The 19836-nt window shown below is 38.2% G+C and overlaps 1 protein-coding gene and 1 long non-coding RNA gene across 2 annotated transcripts; both read right to left on the bottom strand.

Annotated features, from left to right (window-relative positions):
* Positions 1 to 6668: 6668 nt before the first annotated feature.
* Positions 6669 to 7918, bottom strand: LOC133331574 (uncharacterized). The gene is made up of 2 exons (XR_009754391.1): positions 7785 to 7918; positions 6669 to 6699 (listed from the first exon to the last, which is right to left on the bottom strand). It is a non-coding gene; the product is annotated as an uncharacterized LOC133331574 (long non-coding RNA).
* A 612-nt stretch (positions 7919 to 8530) lies between these two features.
* On the bottom strand, positions 8531 to 12707 carry LOC133331852 (fibrillin-2). The gene is made up of 4 exons (XM_061540274.1): positions 12542 to 12707; positions 11100 to 12478; positions 8638 to 10997; positions 8531 to 8569 (listed from the first exon to the last, which is right to left on the bottom strand). Exons 1-4 carry the CDS (start codon positions 12661 to 12663, stop codon positions 8531 to 8533), a joined length of 3900 nt encoding a protein of 1299 aa, XP_061396258.1. The 5' UTR covers positions 12664 to 12707.
* Positions 12708 to 19836: the final 7129 nt, after the last annotated feature.

Here is a 19836-nt window from a genome sequence, read left to right as displayed (position 1 = left end):
AAGTAATATCTAACCCAAGGCGTGGATTTTTTTCAAAGTTAGTTTTTTGGGGTCTAACCCAGTCCGACTTTACTACTTTCCTTACTGGCGTGGATTTTTTAAAGTTAGTTTTTTTAAAGTTAATTTTTTGGGGTCTAACCCAAGGCGTGGATTTTTTTAAAGTTAGTTTTTTGGGGTCTAACCCAAGGCGTGGATTTTTTAAAGTTAGTTTTTTGGGGTCTAACCCAAGGCGTGGATTTTTTAAAGTTAGTTTTTTGGGGTCTAACCCAAGGCGTGGATTTTTTAAAGTTAGTTTTTTGGGGTCTAACCCAAGGCGTGGATTTTTTAAAGTTAGTTTTTCATGTTGTTGTTGTTGTAATTCTTGGGTTCCCATTGTGTTCAGCTATTGTTTCGAACTACATTCATCATCATGCCGTCGTCTGACTTAGTTGCTGAACCTTATTATTTTCTCTGCTGCTTCTTGTTGTGATTTTTTCTATTTTGTTTAAGCCTGGAAAATTTTCAAGACAATCTATAAAAATAAATACAAAAATAACAACACCAACAACAAAAACAACATTGCCCAAGTCCGTGTAACTCTTTGTTTTGATTCCAGAATAAAATGGATGAATGATTTAATGGCTTCGATGGATGGCTGGCTGGGTGGAAAAATGAAACAACAAACATTGATATGTTGTTGTAATAACAATAAAAACAACAACAACTCTGGCTATTTTTAATACAATTAACAACTGTATAATATTCTAGAAATTGTTGTTGTTGGTGTTGTTTCTTTAATACGCACAAGATAATTTCACCGCTTTGATTCGTACTTGAAGAGTCACATGCTGCTGCAGAGAATGGCGGGACATGGTGGAGGTTGAAGCTAGGGAGGTATTAAGCTGCAGATAATATGACTAAATGAGTGACTTGTCTGTTTCGTTGTTTGTTTTAATGTTTCATGATACAGACAGACGCCCCTGATGGTGAACGTTGAACGTTCCCATCTGAATGCCCCCACACCAGTTGCAGCAGTAGCTGCTACTGCATCCCCAGCAGCAGCAACAACAAAAGAAATCCACAAACATAACTTTTCCTTCATTCAGTGATAGTTAGCTGAAGATATTAAACGCCTGGGCCAGAAGTAGAAAATTCTGAGAGAGAGAAAACAATTATTACATATTTTTTGGATATGGGTCGCCTAACCGAATATATGTTCAATCCGCCAGCCCAAATTTCAGATGTTGCTGAAAAGGGAAATAATCTTGAAAATGAACCGCCAGCCTTGGGTGTTGTCACTCAGCTCAGTACCGTGCCGCCCACACTCGAATCGTCAATTTTTAATTTTATGGAAAATTTCCAACATGATGATGATGTAGCTGATCAACTGACCGAAAGTCCGGCGATCTGTCAGCTGCATGTACCATCCTGGCTAAATGTTTGGTGTATTATAATAACAGTGTGTATATTGGCAGTATTGATCTCACTGGGGCTAATTATGCGGCAGGTACAAATACAAAAGCAAAGGCAGACCAGGACAGGTAGGATCTCAGAACCGGAAAAATATGATCGGCATTTTTTATTCTAACTAATACATTTTCTTCTTGGATTTTTAGAATGCTACAACTGTTATCCTGCCTCACCCGAGTACTTTTGTGAACACTTCCTAGATCGTAATCAAATAATGGTCTATTAAAAAAATATAGCCTGCGGATCCAATGCAATTTTCAGTATCAATGAAATAAATATTTCTTATATAGAATTAAGATGTACATATTATTTAAAAACAAAAAATTAAATATAAATTGTATTAAAATATATTTTTAAATAAAAAGGCATAGATTTTTTAAAATCATTTTTAAGGGTTTACCAAGGCGTGGATTTTTATACCCTACACAACTATGTTGTCAGGGTATTATAGCTTTGTGCAGCCCCAAAAGTTTGTAACGCCGCGAAATATTGGTCCTATACACACCTTTAAGTATATCTCGACTAGCTGAGTCGATCTAGACATGTGTGTCCGTCCGTCCGTCTGCCCATTATAATTTGTAAACACGATACAGGCCACAGTTATGAACCAATCTTCACGAAATTTTGCATGTAGGATGGGTTCTGTCCAATGAAGACCCCTATTGGAAAAGATCGGTTAATATTTAGGGGATGAAATGGACCAAAAACTTTATTTTTGTCGGTTTTTCTGGTCGCTTCAGAGGCCGCAATTATGACCCAAACACCGCGAATTTTGGACGAAGAAGGGGATCGGGCCAAAGAATAAGTATGCCTATCGGTCAATATTTAGCGGGTCAAATGGACCCTGACTTTTGTGTGAAAAATTACAAAATTTTTATTCTATGGGGTATATATTTGCACCTGAAGATCCTAGACCCGAGAAGTTGATAGTATGTTCAAGAGAAGTGGTTGACCTTTAAATTGATACCAATTATATTGTCGTATTTACTCGGATGCGGGACTTACACAAACATATTTACAGTTGCTTACGTATTCGTATATTATTTAGTAACCCATTACCATGCTAGAAGGCGGAACTATAGCGCTGATCGCTTTGAAATTTTCCATAAGGTTCAAGTTATGGTCACCGACAACGCCTATAATTTTCGGTGATGATCAGATAATAATTTTGGGATGAAGTGGACCAAAAACTTATTTTTTGTTGTTTTTTTCGAGTCGATCTATAGGCCAAAATTGGTCGATTTATGCCTGTCCGTCCGTCAGTCTGTCTGTTAAATTGTAAACAAAGTACAGGTCGCAATTATAATCCGGTTTGGATGAAATTTGGCACAGCTCATTTGTCTGGCCCAAGGACGAACCCTATTGAAATTGGGAAGAATCGGTTCAGATTTAGATATAGCTCCCATATATAGTTTCGTCCGATTTAAAGTAAATGGTGGACCAAAGTCCCTATATACCATTCGATTTGCACGATATGTGGCAAAGAGTACTGAATTAGGTACAGAATGATGTGTGCCAAGTTTCAAGAAAATCGGTTCAGATTTAGATATAGCTCCCATGTATATTTTCATCCGATTTTATGTAAATATAACCAAAGTCCTTATATAACTATCGATTTGCACGAATTTTGACATAGGGTACTGCATTGAGTGTAGAATGATGTGTGCCAAGTTTCGTGAAAATCGGTTCAGATTTAGATATAGCTCCCATATATATTTTCGTCCGATTTTATGTAAATGTAAATATTTCGATTCGCACAAAATTTTGCATAGCGTACTAAATTGCGCCAGAATTAGATCCTGATAGATGTATGCGCAATTTTGTTAAAATCAGTTAAGATTTAAATATAGCTCCCATTTATAGTGTCGTCCGATTTTATGTAAATGGTGCACCAAACTTCCAATATTATTCAGAGTGGGACAAAATTTTGCACAGTGTACTAGATTAGGTCCAATTTGATGTACGTGAAGTTTTGATGAAATCCGTTCAGTTTTAGATATATTTCTCCCATATATAGATAATTCGATTATATGCAAGTGATTCAGGAAGTTTTGTTGAAATCGATTCAGATTTAGATATAGCTCCCATATATATTTTCGTCCGATTTTAGGTAAATTGTGCACCAAACTTTCAATATTTATTTCTATTGAGACAACATTTTGCAGAGCGTATTAAAATAGGTCCACATTGATGTATACGAAGTTTTGTGAAAATCGGTTCAGATTTAGATAGAGCTCCCATATATAGTTTCGTCCGATTCTATTCCGTATAGGACCAGATTTGCATATAGCTCCACATACATTATTTTGCTCTATTTCATACAAATGGTACACAAAAGAATCCGGTTGACATACAATTTTTCATAGATTTCAGATTTAATTTCATGGGTTTTAATCGGTTCAAATATCTATGTAGATCACACATTTAGTTTCACCCCATTCCATTTCAATGGTACTCTAAATATTATATGTATGTTCTCTCTAGAGTATATTGTATATATTACCATCTCTTGTATGTATCTTTGGCCCCACCGTCGGAAAATTCAGTCTTCATGAAGATACATCCGACAACGGCATGAGGTTGATTGACTTCGCGGCAGAAAAAAACATGGTAGTTAGCAGCACCAGATTCAAGCATCTCGATATACACAAGGCCACTTGGATCTCCCCTGATCAAGCAACGAGAAATCAAATTGATCATGTTGTGATAAACGGAAGGTATTCATCCAGTGTTTTTTTAGACGTCTGATCGATCCGAGGATCGATTCGGACCATTACCTTGTAGCAGCAAAGGTACGCAACCCGTCTTAATGTAGCAGCAAAGGTGCGATCTACGGAAACTCGACGTCGAAAAGCTGCAAACACAACAGGTAGCCGAGGCCTACTCCGCTCAACTTACCCATCTGCTTGAAGAAAGCACTTCTTGTGCCGATAATAGTATAGAGGCACAATGGCAAAGAATTGCCCACTCCCTACAAACTGCAGCAAAAGCAACACTTGGGTACCAAAAACCACCACCAAGAAACCCATGGTACGATTAGGAGTGTCGTAGTGCTGCTGATGTGAAAAACGCAGCGTATAGGACAACCTTGCAGACAGTAGCAACACGTAACGTGATGGAGAATTATCGGGATGAAAGGAGAGAGGAGAAACGTGTTTTAAGAAAAAAGAAGAAAGAACAAGAAAAACGTGAGCGTGAGCAAATCGAGATGTACAGGAATCAGAATGAAGTCCGGAAATTTTACCAACGAGTAAAACACCAAACCGAAGGCTTTAGTGCATGCACATCCTCCTGTAGAGATGAAAAAGGAAACTTGGTTACATATACAGACAGCGTGTTGAGGATCTGGAAGGAGCATTTTGAAAAGCTTCTAGTATCAAATAGTGGCGTTGAAGAAGATACCCAGAACCAATAAGAGATGATGGTTAGAGTGTATACCACCTAGCCAAGATAAGGCCATAAAATCAATTAATCGGCTCAAGAACAATAAAACAGCAGGAGCCGATGGGTTATCAGCCGAACTATTCAAGACTGGTGGCCAGATGCTGGTCAGGAGCATGCACCAGCTGATTAGTACAATTTGGCTAGAGGAATACATGCCCAATGATTGGAAACTCAGCATCCTGTGTCCCGTGCACAAAAAAGGAGACAAGACGATATGTACCAACTATAGAGGAATAAGTCTCCTTCCCATCTCATATAAAGTGCTATATAGCGTGCTGTGTGAACGACTGAAGCCAATGGTCAATGACATTATTGGACCATACCAATGCGGCTTAAGAAATGGCAAATCCAACATTTACCATTTTTCACTCTGCGCCAAATCCTGGAAAAGACCCAAGGAAAACACATCGACACATACCACCTATTTGTCGACTATAAAGCCGCATTCGACAGCCCTATCCGGAAAAGACCTATCGGAGCCCTTCAATATCGAACGAGGATTCAGACAAGGTGACAGTTTGTCGTGTGATCTTTTTAACATCCTGCTAGAAAAGGTCATACGAGACGCAAAGATGAACAGAAATGACACTCTGTACTCTAAACAACACATGTTACTCGCCCACGCCGGTGACATCGTTATAATGTGTCGAACATCGAAAAGGAGTCTGCCAATGTGGGTCTGGCAGTAAACGGCGAGAAGACCAAGCTGATGGTATCAACGCGCAAGACGTCCAGTAGACTCGGACCAACTGTGGAACTTGAGAACTACAGCTTCGAGGTAGACAAAGACTTTGTATACCTTGGTAACGCCATAAATAAAACGAATGGCATCAGTTTTGAAATTCGGAGAAGGACTGTGATGGCCAACCGATGCTACTATGGTCTAAGTAAGCAGATTAGAAACAAGACCACCTCCCGCCAGACAAAATTCACACTTTACAAGACGCTGATACTACCCGTGGTATTATATAGATCAGAAGCATGGGTACTTGCGCAAGCAGATGAGGCTGCTCTTGGGGTGTTTGAAAGAAAAATTCTCCGAAAGGTCTACGGGCCGATCTGCGTCGACGGTGAATATCGGCGTCGAATGAACCAGTCGTATTGAGCTGCATCGACTACGGTGGCTAGGCCATGTAGTGCGGATGAATGAGAATGCCCCAGCACAAAAGGCACATAAAAACGAGCCTACTGATAGTTCCCGTAGAAGGGGAAGGCCACGAATTAGATGGAAAGACCAAGTAGAAAAAAAACATCTTGGAACGTGGTCTTCCAAATTGGTGGATTTGCGCACAAAATCGACGCACTTGGAAATCTTTTTTAAGCTCGGCATATGGAACAACCGTTCTGTAACAAGCCAGCTAAGCTAAGCTGTATGTATCCAAAGTGGTGAAGGGTATCACATAGACTTTTGATATTTCCTTACTGGTTAAAATTAATTTTTTGGGGTATAGCTAAAGGCGCAGATTTTTAAAATAAATTTTTGGGCGAACATTTTCAAAATTAATTTTTCGGGGTATTTGGACTCCTAAAAAATATGGAAACACCAAAGGAATTTTTTATTGTTTATTTTTAAATATTTTTCCACTAAAACATACACACATATATTATTTCTATAAAGCTCTTGAAATATTACTTTTATAATTTTCTTAAATATATATTTTCTTTGTAATACTAATATTTAATTATATACATAAAACTTAAAGTTAAAAAAATTATTCGATATTTTTCCTTAGACTTCGGCTGTTGCCGGGTTTCGTATAACATCCGCGGTATTCGCTGATAATTTTATAAGACCCAATTGATTTTCTGAAAAAAAACAAGAAGAAACATGAATTACTAATTAAAAAAGTAACATAAAAAATAATCTTTAAAAAATCCACGCCTTGGATAGGAGTTTGAAAAAATATTCTTTAAAAAATCCACGCCTTGGATAGGAGTTTGAAAAAATATTCTTTAAAAAATCCACGCCTCGTATAGCCCTTTGAAAAAATATTCTTTAAAAAATCCACGCCTCGGATAGCAGTTTGAAAAAATATTCTTTAAAAAATCCACGCCTCGGATAGCAGTTTGAAAAAATATTCTTTAAAAAATCCACGCCTCGGATAGCAGTTTGAAAAAATATTCTTAAAAAAATCCACGCCTAGGATAGCAGTTTGAAAAAATATTCTTTAAAACATCCACGCCTCGGATAGCAGTTTGAAAAAATATTCTTTAAAAAATCCACGCCTCATATGGCCCTTGAAAAAATATTCTTTAAAAAATCCACGCCTTGGGTAGCCCTTTGAAAAAATATTCTTCAAAAAATCCACGCCTCGTATAGCCCTTTGAAAAAATATTCTTTAAAAAATCCACGCCTTGGGTAGCCCTTTGAAAAAATATTCTTCAAAAAATCCACGCCTCGTATAGCCCTTTGAAAAAATATTCTTTAAAAAATCCACGCCTCGTATAGCCCTTTGAAAAAATATTCTTTAAAAAATCCACGCCTCGTATAGCCCTTTAAAAAAATATTCTTTAAAAAATCCACGCCTCGTATAGCCCTTTAAAAAAATATTCTTTAAAAAATCCACGCCTCGTATAGCCCTTTGAAAAAATATTCTTTAAAAAATTCACGCCTCAAGTAGGCCTTTGAAAAATCCACGCCTCGGGTAGCCTTTTGAAAAAATATTCTTTAAAAAATCCACGCCCCCTTGAAAAAATAATCTTTAAAAAATCCACGCCTCATATGACCCTTGAAAAAATAATCTTTAAAAAATCCACGCCTCATATGGCCCTTGAAAAATAATCTTTAATAAATCCACGCCTCATATGGCCCTTGAAAAAATAATCTTAAAAAAATCCACACCTCAAATAGCCCGTAAAGATATACCTTAAAAAATCCACGTAATACTCACCTTTATGATCCACATTATAGGATATTTTCCTCCTAGCATAGATGCACATAATGATCAGGATATTAAAGGCCACCACACAGGCTATAATGGCCAAAATGAAGAACCATTTCAGCCAAGGTTTCGATGTAAAGGCCAATAAGGTCTGCGGCTCACAACGCATATCCGCAATGGAATATTGATAACCCTCGCCACAGGCACAGGTACCATTCGGCCGACAATAGCCATAACCACATTGATAATCTTCATCACATTTCACCACACACCCTTGGAGTTTATCGCCGTTTAAAAGTAACATATCGTCGGGACAAATACAGGCATCATTCATGCACAGACCATGAAGACAGGTTAATTGGGAGCAAGCGAAATTTATTTCCGCTGATTTTAAAATAATTTTTTGTTCCTTACATTGCTCGGTCTCCTCATTGATTGCATAGCCTTCATTACATTGACAGCTATTGGGTGCGATACATTTGCCATTCGTGCATCCATCAAGGCATTGGGGTTCACATATCCCATCTGCAGATTTTTCATAACCTTCATCACATTCACATTCATTGGGCGCCACACATAAACCGTGTTCACATGCTGAGTTACATTCCGGACGACATTCAGAATCATCTTCCTGGCGACTGTAGCCTTCTAAGCATTCGCAAACCCCAGGAGCTATACACAAGCCATTTGAACACCCCTTATCGCAGAGGGGTTCACATATATCAGCAGACACCTTCGAATATCCCTGTTGACATTCACATACATTGGGCGCCACACATGAACCATTGATGCAACTATTCTCACAATGGGGTTCACATTGCCGAGTGGAATTCATCGTATAGCCTTCGGAACATTCACATACCTCTGGTTCCACACATTTTCCATTAGGGCAGCCATTCGAGCATTGGGGTTCACATGCTTGTAAGGGACTTATCAAGTAACCCTCACTGCATTGACAAACATTTGGTGATACGCATTCTCCATTTAGGCAGGGCGGATCGCATGAGGGAATGCATTTATGTTCAGAGGATTTTACAAAGCCTTCGTGGCATTCACAAAGATTGGGGGCTATGCACAAGCCATGTTCACATCCTTCGGGACAAATGGGTTCACAGTGTTGGGTTGCATTTAAAGAAAATCCCTCGAGGCATTCACATTTTCCAGGTGCCCTGCAAACACCATTCTCACAAGGTGGATCACATGATGGAACGCATGTATTATCTGCAGATTTTACAAAACCCTCCAGACACTCACAAATTTGCGGAGCTACGCACAAACCATGTTCACAACCATCCTCACAAAGGGGTTCACATTGCCCTGACGCATTTAAGGCATAACCCTCGTCACACAAACATTGTTGAGGTGCCACGCATATTCCATTTCCACAATTCGGCTGACATATGGGTTCACAAATCCCGCTAGAATTCATATGGAACCCATCAAGGCATTCGCATTTTTCGGGGGCCACACAATTGCCATTTGGACAACCCGAGAGGCAAATGGGTTCACATTTCGTGGCGGAAATTTGGCCATAACCATCATTACATTCACATAGATTTGGTTGGGAACATATGGCATTTTCACAACCTCCCGGGCAGATGGGTTGGCATTTATTTTCAATACCCATTTCATAACCCGTGAAACATTCACACTCGCCTGGCTGCAGACATCTTCCATTTTGGCATGCCGGCTCACAAATTGGTTCACACAGGGTTGCATTTTTATTGAAATAGCCCTCCATACATTTGCATTTTTCGGGGGCCACACATTTTCCATGCACACAACTTCCTTCACACTGGGGTTCACATATGCCCCCTTCACTTAGCTCATAACCTGTGTGACATTGACACTGATTCGGGGCCAAACAATCGCCATTTGAACAACCCGATTCACAGATAGGATCACAATGATACGGAACTAGTGCCGATTTGGAATAACCCTCAAAACAGGCACATGCATTTGGGGCAATACATTTGGAATTATTGCAGGGAGGTTCACACACCGTGTCACATTGGTTCACATTTCCTTGCTCCGACATTTGATAACCTTGCAGACATTTGCAAATTCCTGGGGCTAGACATTCTCCATTCACGCAGGGAGGTTGGCAAATTGGTTTACAAATTGTATCCGAAAATTTTTCATAACCCTCCAAACATTCACAAGTATTGGGCGCCACACATTTTGAATTTTCACATGCAGGATCGCAAATGGGTTCACATTTTCCCTCTTCGGACATTTGATAACCCTGGAGACACTCACACACTCCCGGAGCAATACATTTGCCATTCCCGCACTCCATTTCGCAAATTGGTTCACATTCTTTGGGAGTGAGGATTTTGAAACCTTTTAAACATGAACAGGTATTGGGCGCCACACACTCCCCATTTTTACAACCATCGGCACAAATGGGTTCACAAAAATTTGCCACGTTCATTTTATAACCCTCATCACACTGACAGGTCTCGGGCGCAATACACCTTCCATTGGGACAACCGGATTCACAGATGGGTAGACAGACATTGGGTGTATCAGCGGCATATCCGGGGAAACATTCGCATACATTTGGCGCCACACAATTGCCGTTATGACAGCCACCACGACAGACGGGTTCGCAGCGATTCGGCGATATCATGCCATAGCCCTCGTGGCAGGAACAAACCTCAGGGGCAATACAGGCGGCATTGATACAACCTGATTCACAAAACGGTTCACAGGAACCATTCACAGCTGACTTGGAATAACCCGCTAGGCATTGACACTCATTGGGAGCCAGACACAAGCCGTTGACACAACCTCCTTGGCAGATAGGTTCACAAATATTCTCCTCAGCAGACATTTGATAACCCTCCAAGCATTCACATTTTCCGGGAGCAATGCAGGTGCCATGCGAGCAACCTTGTTCGCAAATTGGTTCACAAATATTCTGATCATCTGACATTTGATAACCCTCCAAGCATTGACATTTTCCGGGAGCAATGCAGGTGCCATGCGAGCAACCTTGTTCGCAAATTGGTTCACATGTTACATTATTATTCGATAACTGATAACCCTGATTACATTCACAGCGGTTTGGTGCCACACATTTGCCATGATCGCAATTGCCTTCGCATACCGGTTGGCATAGTTCATCACCTGCGGATTGATATCCCATATTGCACGCACATTTTCCTGGGGCCACACATTTTCCATTCGGGCATTGGGAATTACAAATTGGGGCACATTCTGAGCGGGAGATGGCAGAATAACCTGCGAGGCACTCACACACATTAGGTTCTACGCAAAGGCCATTCTGACAAGCCGGCAAACATTGTGGCTTACATATACCCTGCTCCATGACAAAGCCTTCCAAGCACTCACACGTTTCCGGGGCAATGCATTTGCCTTTGGGACAACCCTGGGAACAGGTGGGTTCACACATTTCATTGCCTACTAAATGATAGCCATTATGGCACTCACATTTCCCAGGAGCAATACAGCTACCATGTGGACATCCGCTTGGACATATGGGTTGACATTTATTCGCAGTCACCTCTGAGTAGCCCTCTAGGCATTCACATTGATTTGGTAACACACACTTTCCATTTTCACATCCTCCCTTACATTGGGGTTCACACTGGCCGTTAATCATCTCATAACCCTGCAGGCATTCACATTTTTCTGGAGCCACACATCTAGCATTCGGACAGCCCCATGAACAACGCGGCTCACACTGTGTGGGAGATTTTCGTTCATAGCCATCATGACATTCACAGAGATTTGGTGCCACACATTTGCCATGCGGACAATTGTTATCACAGATGGGTTCACATAATTCCGCAGCGGCCTGACGATAGCCTTTATAGCACTGACATTTGCCCGGTGCCTCGCACATACCATTTGGACATCCTGATTTACATATTGGTTGGCATTCACTGGGAGATGATGATGGCTGATAACCCGACAGACATTCACATTGATTGGGCGCCACACATTTGGAATTTTTACAAATCGGCGAGCATACAGGATCACATTTCCCCTCCGCATTTAAGTGATAGTCCTCGTTGCATTTACAAACCCCTGGGGCCACACATTTACCATTTGCACAACCCCGCTCACAAAGGGGTTCACATGTTCCACCACCATTAGAGGCCTTGACATAACCCTTATTGCATTCACAAACATTGGGTGCCACACAACGGCCATTTGGACAACCTGCGCTACAGATGGGCTGACATTCTTCATCCTCCGCAGATTTTTCATACCCCTCATTACACTGACACTTCTCAGGTGCCACACATTTGCCATTTACGCATGGTGTATGGCAAATGGGTTCACATGATGACGGCGAAACTTTGGCAAATCCCCGCATACATTCACATAAATTTGGGGCCACGCACCGAGCATTTTTACAGCCCTCACGGCAAACGGGCTGGCATTTTTGATTCGCATCCATTTCATAACCATTTTTGCAGGAACAAATACCAGGAGCTGTACATAAACCATTTACACAGGGTTGCGTACAAACCGGTTCACATTTTCCCTCCGAGGACATTTCGTAGCCCGCATTGCAAACGCATTTACCGGGCATTTTACATGAACCATTTTCACAGTTGGGACAGGCCGGCTGGCAGGAGTCACCTTTGAGTTCGAAATTTTCATAACAGCTACACTTGCCGGGGGCACTACAAAAACCACGCTCACATTTGCCACAATCGGGAACACACCTGAGAAATTATTGAATTTAATTAATTTTCGTTCCTTCGAGATCGGCTTAAAATCGCACTCACCTGGATTTCTCCACTTCGCTGAAAAATCGATAGCCCGGCAAACACTCACATTCGTTGGGTTTAATGCATTTGCCATTGGCACAGCCTTTACGGCAAATGGGTTCGCAGCTGCCCTTAATCATGCGATAACCGCGGCAGCAGAACTTCACAATGCGGGTAACCGTTGTGGTCTGGGAAGAGAGGAAAGAAATACAAAAAAATAAAACATTTGTTCATTAAGGAAAAGAAAAATTGTTTACATGGGTCCACAAGAGGTGTGAATTAAATGAAGTGTTTTCAGAGGTTTACAAGACGCGTGGATTTTTCGAATAATTTTTTCAGGGGTCAAACCAAGGCCTATTCAAGTTTCAATATGAGGTGAGGATTTAAAAAAAAATTGATGAGTATGATGTGGGTTAATACATGAATGTGGCAAATATTTTTGAACTCATATGCGCCGATGGTAGTGGCGCCCAAAACATGTGAATACTTGAAGGGTTATCAATTCCTCACGCCCAAGCAATGTAAACCAATTTGCGAAATAGAATGCGAGAATTGCAAGTGTATTGCTCTGGGAGTGTATGAGTGTCTCCAGGTTTATCAGATATCAGCAGAGGGAAAATGTGATACCGCATGTCAAAATTCCAAATGAGTGGCGCCCAACACCAGTAAGTGTATGGAGGGTTATGAAAAATTATCAGAGACCATTTGCAAACCAATTTGCCAACTACTTCGCCGAAATGGTAAATGTGTAGAACAGGAATTTTGCAAATCTCTGCAAGGTTGTAAAATGTCGGTCTTTATTTGATGAAATCCCAGCTTTGTATAGATACTTAAAAAATATTTTAAAAAATTTAGAAATATTTTTAACCCTTATAGGCCGTAAAAAATATTTTTAGGACCTATAGGTCTTAAAAAAGTATTTACCAAAAAACCACAGCTTGTGTTAATGTTGTTTTGAAAAAAATAGTTTTTTATTCTAAGCCTTAATGTTGTTTTGAGAGATTTTTTTTTTAAATCCAATCCTTATAGTTTTTATACCCTACACAACTATGTCGTCAGGGCATTATAGCTTTGTGCAGACCCAAGAGTTCGTAACTCCGCGAAATATTGATCCTAGACCCACCTCTAAGTATACCGATCATCATATATGGACTAGTTGAGTCGATCTAGACATGTGTTTCCGTTCGTTCGTCCGTCTGTCCATTATAATTTGTAAACACGATACAGGCCACAATTATGGCCTGTATCGTGACAGTAACACTTAAATATTTACAGGTGCTTACGTATTCATATATTATTTAGTAATCCATTACCACACTAGAGGGCGGAAATATAGCGCTGATCGCTTTGAAATTTTCCATGAAGATCCAGGTAAGGTGAAGGACAAGGCTTATAATTTTCGGTGATGGTCAGATAAACATTTTGAATGAAATTGACCGAAAACCTATTTTATGTGTTTATACCCTTCACCACCCTGTGGTACAGGGTATTATGTCTTTGTGCATATGTTTGTAACAGGCAAAAGGAAACGAGATAGACACATGGTTCCTTTTGAAAATATGCATAGAATCATTTTCTGAGTCGATTGATGCATGTCCGTCCTTCCATCTGTCCGTAGATGTTTAATTGTAAACAAAGTACAGGCCCAATTTACGATCCGATTTAGATGAAATTTGGCACAAGTCGCTTATTTGGCCCAAGGACGAACCCTATTGAAATTGGGAAAAATCGGTTCAGATTTAGATGTAGCTCCCATATATAGTCTTGTCCGATTTTACGTAAATGGTGCACCAAAGCCCCTATATATCCTCGATTTGCACGAAATTTGGCATAGAGTACTGAATTAGGTCCAGGATGACGTGTCCCAAGTTTTGAGAAAATCGATTCAGATTAAGATATAGCTCCCTTATAAAGTTTTGTCCGATTTAAGGTAAGTGGGGCACCAAAGTCCCTATATATCTTTCGATTTGCACGCAATTTGGCATAGAGTACTGAATTAAGTCTAGAATAATGTGTGCTAAGTTTCGTAAAAATAGGTTCAGATTTAGATATAGGTCCCATATATATTTCCGTCCGATTTAAGGTAAATGGGCCACCAAAGTCCCTATATATCTTTCGATTTGCACGAAATTTGGCTCAGCATACTGAATTAAGTCTGGAATAATGTGTGCTAAGTTTCGTGAAAATCGGTTCAGATTTATATATAGCTCCCATATATATTTCCGTCCGATTTAAGGTAAATAGAGCACCAATGTCCCTAAATATCTTTCGATTTGCACGAAATTTGGCATAGACTACTGAAGAAGGTCAAGAATGATGTGTGCTAAGTTTCGTGAAAATCGGTTTAGATTTAGATATAGCTCCCATATATATTTTTGTCCGATTTAAGGTAAATAGTGCAGTAAAGTTAAAGGTTAAAAGCTATGTCAAATTTCGTGCAAATCGAAAGATATTTAGGGATATCTTTCGATTTGCACGAAATTTGACATAGCGTCCTGAATTGACCATAGAATGATGTGTGCTAAATTTCGTGAAAATCAGGTTCAGATTTAGATATAGCTCCCATATATATTTTCATCCGATTTAATGTAAAGTCCCAAAATATCTTTCGATTTGCACGAAATTTGGTATTGCCTATTGAATTAAGCCTAGAATGATGTGTGCTAAGTTTCGTGAAAATCGGTTCAGATTTAGATATAGCTCCCATATATATTTCCGTCCGATTTAAGGTAAATGGTGAACCAAAGTCCCTATATTTCTTTCGATTTGCACGAAATTTGATCCAGCGTTTTGAATTGAGTCTAGAATGGTGTGCGTAAAATTTCTCGAAAATCGGTTCAGATTTAGATATAGCTCCCATATATATTTTCGTCCGATTTAAAGTAAATGGCGCACCAAAGTCCCTAATTATCTTTCGATTTGCACGAAATTTGGCACAGCGTACTGAATTAAGCCTAGAATGATGTGTGTTAAGTTTCGTGAAAATCGCTACAGATTTAGATATCGCTCCCATATATATATTTTCTTCCGATTTGAGGTAAATAGCGCACCAATGTCCCTAAATATCTGTCGATTTGCACGAAATTTGGTATTGCCTACTGAATTAAGCCTTGAATGATGTGTGCTAAGTTTCGTGAAAATCGGTTCAGATTTAGATATAGCTCCCATATATATTTTCATCCGATTTGAAGTAAATGGAGCACCAAAGTCCCTGAAAATCATTAGATTTACACGAAGTTTGGTATTACCTACTAAATTAGGTCTAGAATGACGTGTGCTAAGTTTCGTTAAAATCGGTTCCGATTTAGATATAGCTCCCATATATAGTTTCGCCCGATTTTAGGTAAATAATGCATCAAAGTCCCTAAATAACATATTTCGATTTGCACGAAGGACATGAGTATGTTCCTTAGGTGGAACATTGACCTGCAATTGTAAGGATACATATCGACGCCTCCGAACCACAGTATGCTAAGTCTGAAAAGTGAGTTTTTCAGTAGAAGCTTTCAAAGTATGGAAGTTTCTTTAATCGTACGTGCCATGCTAAGTACATTTTTGCTTATAACTTTGGTTTGGATTGGCCGATGATTACGAAAATTTCAGTGAATTTAAATTAAGGACCGTAGTATCTAAAAACGTAAAGAACTTCAAAACATGCTAAGTCGACTTAGCATACTATGGTTCGGAGGCGTCGATATGTAGAATATACCCAAAGTGGTGATGGGTCGGCCCAGTCCGACTTTACAACTTTCTCTACTGGTTTTTTTTTTTGACTCGGGCTATACTGAATATTAGTAATTTTCGGAAAATATGTCAGTGTAAGGAAGAGGTGCTGTTGACCTCTAATTGGGCAAGAAGGCGTAACTATCACGAAATATTGCCTAGGCTCGGAATAAATATCCGCAGAGTTCCGTTGTTGACCCTACCAAAAAAAAAAAAAAAAAATAATAAAAAATCCACGTCTTGGTGGCCCTAGAAAATATGCTTTTAAAAATTCCACTCCTTGTAGTAAGCCTTAAAAAAATATGTTAAACAAATCCACGCCTTGTTGTAGAGCCTTGAAAAATATTCTTAAACATATTTTTTAAAAATGCTTCGAAAAAATGTTTTTAAAAAATCCACACCTCTGCTAGTTCGCAGTAGCAGCAAACATTTAAATCCGAATTTGTGTTTTTTTCCAAAATTATTTTAAATACACACACATATAAAAATAGACTAAATGCGTTGTTGTTGTTTAATCTTGCGGTTTATTTTAAAACCAAATTCTTAGTAGCATCACAGATATTTATGTGTCAACTGATATATAATTATAGGAATTGTATCACTTTTTGTTGTTGTTTAATTTTTTTCCGATTCTTGATCCTTTTGTGGCATATCCTTACCTCCTTAACAATTTGACCATTTTTCATAACTGTCTTTGTTACCGGCCGATTTGTTTTACGCGGACAAATATTACTGCCATTATTGGCCACGATCAGCGAGGCAAGACTCACAACGATAAATAATTTCAATAAAAACATAATTGCACTTTTTTATTTATTTTTTTCAACACAAAATTTGAATTCCAATTTTAGTTGTCATTTCAAAATAAATAACCACCATAAATGTCTGCGCCTGCTGCTGATGATGAATGATATTGACGTTGTTGCTTCTTATAAAGTTACACGCAAACTGTTCTCAAGCCATTATTAATTCCGATTGTGGCCAGAGATTTCGAATAAAAAAAGTTTTGAATTTTATTTTGTGATTTTTTATTTTTCGAAGAGAAATTCATAGTTTTAAAAATAAAACTCAATACTAAAAACAAAAAACCAATGAAATCTTCATCTGCCTTTAAATCAGCTTAGCTGGGGCCCCAATAAAATAATGGGTAAATGTAAGTCAATTTTTAGCGTCATATCCGTCTTTGTTTGTTCTTTTTGCAATTCGAATTCAATAGTTGCATTGTTTTGTGATAGTAACTCCTTGCAAAAAATTAAAAAAAAAATACTTATCATTTGCAAATACCAAGAACAATGTGGCGGGATACGACATGATGGGCATGCTACAAAGGCTGAAAATAGAAAGAAAAGAAGATTTAAAAAATAAACTATTTTTAAGGACCATTACAAGGCGTGGATTTTTAAAAAATATTTTTTCAAGGACCTTAACAAGGCGTGGACTTTTTTAAAAATATTTTTTCTAGGACCTATACAAGGCGTGGATTTTTTTAAAAAAATTTTTTTCGTGGACCTATACAAGGCGTGGATTTTTTTAAAAAAATTTTTTTCGTGGACCTATACAAGGCGTGGATTTTTTTAAAAATATTTTTTCTAGGACCTATACAAAGCGTGAATTTTTTAAAAATATTTTTTCAGGAACCATTAAAAGGCGTGTAATTTTTAAAAAATATTTTTTTAAGGACCTTAACAAGGCGTGGATTTTTTAAAAAAATATTTTTTTCTAGGACCTATACAAGGCGTGGATTTTTTTAAAAATATTTGTTCAGGGACCATTACAAGGCGTGGATTTTTTAAAAATATTTTTTCAACGACCTATACCAGGCGTGGGTTTTTTAAAAATATTTTTTCAACGACCTATACCAGGCGTGGATTTTTTAAAAATATTTTTTCAACGACCTATACCAGGCGTGGATTTTTTAAAAATATTTTTTCAACGACCTATACCAGGCGTGGATTTTTTAAAAATATTTTTTCAACGACCTATACCAGGCGTGGATTTTTTAAAAATATTTTTTCAACGACCTATACCAGGCGTGGATTTTTTAAAAATATTTTTTCAACGACCTATACCAGGCGTGGATTTTTTAAAAATATTTTTTCAACGACCTATACCAGGCGTGGATTTTTTAAAAATATTTTTTCAACGACCTATACCAGGCGTGGATTTTTTAAAAATATTTTTTCAACGACCTATACCAGGCGTGGATTTTTTAAAAATATTTTTTCAACGACCTATACCAGGCGTGGATTTTTTAAAAATATTTTTTCAACGACCTATACCAGGCGTGGATTTTTTAAAAATATTTTTTCAACGACCTATACCAGGCGTGGATTTTTAAAGAATATTTTTTCCAAACCATACCAGGCGTGGATTTTTTAAAGAATATTTTTTCCAAACCATACCAGGCGTGGATTTTTTAAAGAATATTTTTTCCAAACCATACCAGGCGTGGATTTTTTAAAGAATATTTTTTCCAAACCATACCAGGCGTGGATTTTTTAAAAATATTTTTTCAACGACCTATACCAGGCGTGGATTTTTTAAAAATATTTTTTCAACGACCTATACCAGGCGTGGATTTTTTAAAAATATTTTTTCAACGACCTATACCAGGCGTGGATTTTTTAAAAATATTTTTTCAACGACCTATACCAGGCGTGGATTTTTTAAAAATATTTTTTCAACGACCTATACCAGGCGTGGATTTTTTAAAAATATTTTTTCAACGACCTATACCAGGCGTGGATTTTTTAAAAATATTTTTTCAACGACCTATACCAGGCGTGGATTTTTTAAAAATATTTTTTCAACGACCTATACCAGGCGTGGATTTTTTAAAAATATTTTTTCAACGACCTATACCAGGCGTGGATTTTTTAAAAATATTTTTTCAACGACCTATACCAGGCGTGGATTTTTTAAAAATATTTTTTCAACGACCTATACCAGGCGTGGATTTTTTAAAAATATTTTTTCAACGACCTATACCAGGCGTGGATTTTTTAAAAATATTTTTTCAACGACCTATACCAGGCGTGGATTTTTTAAAACTTATTTTTTGGGGTCCTTCGATTATTTCGGTGGTTCTGACAAGGCGTGGATTTTTTAAAAATTTTTTTCGAGACACAATACCAGGCGTGGATTTTTTAAAGAATATTTTCTCAGGCACCCATCAGACCAGGCGTGGATTTTTTAAAAATATTTTTTCAACGACCAGGCGTGGATTTTTTAAAAATATTTTTTCAACGACCAGGCGTGGATTTTTTAAAAATATTTTTTCAACGACCAGGCGTGGATTTTTTAAAAATATTTTTTCAACGACCAGGCGTGGATTTTTTAAAAATATTTTTTCAACGACCAGGCGTGGATTTTTTAAAAATATTTTTTCAACGACCAGGCGTGGATTTTTTAAAAATATTTTTTCCGACCTATACAAGGCGTGGATTTTTTAAAAATATTTTTTCATCGACCTATACCAGGCGTGGATTTTTATAAAAATATTTTTTCTAGGACCTATACAAGGCGTGGATTTTTTAAAAATATTTTTTCAACGACCTATACCAGGCGTGGATTTTTTAAAAATATTTTTT

The sequence above is a fragment of the Musca vetustissima genome, unplaced genomic scaffold (assembly GCF_032173495.1).
Source record: "Musca vetustissima isolate MV318-11 ecotype Yass unplaced genomic scaffold, APGP_CSIRO_Mvet_v1 utg23056, whole genome shotgun sequence".
Classification (NCBI taxonomy): Eukaryota; Metazoa; Arthropoda; class Insecta; order Diptera; family Muscidae; genus Musca; species Musca vetustissima.
Note: the sequence above shows the minus strand (reverse complement) of the source record. Positions and strands in the feature narration are given on the sequence as shown.

What these genes read in the sequence shown, in the direction of transcription:
- LOC133331852 (XM_061540274.1), bottom strand. Translation starts at nt 12,663, where the DNA reads ATGATTAAGGGCAGCTGCGAACCCATTTGCCGTAAAGGCTGTGCCAAT. An exon ending in AGGCTTTGTCATGGAGCAGG is followed by an intron (nt 10,998 to 11,099) that starts GTATATGTAAGC and finishes TCTCCCGCTCAG; the next exon opens with AATGTGCCCCAATTTGTAAT. An exon ending in GAAAATGTGTGGAACCAGAG is followed by an intron (nt 8,570 to 8,637) that starts GTATGTGAATGT and finishes TTGTGAGAATAG; the next exon opens with TTGCATCAATGGTTCATGTG.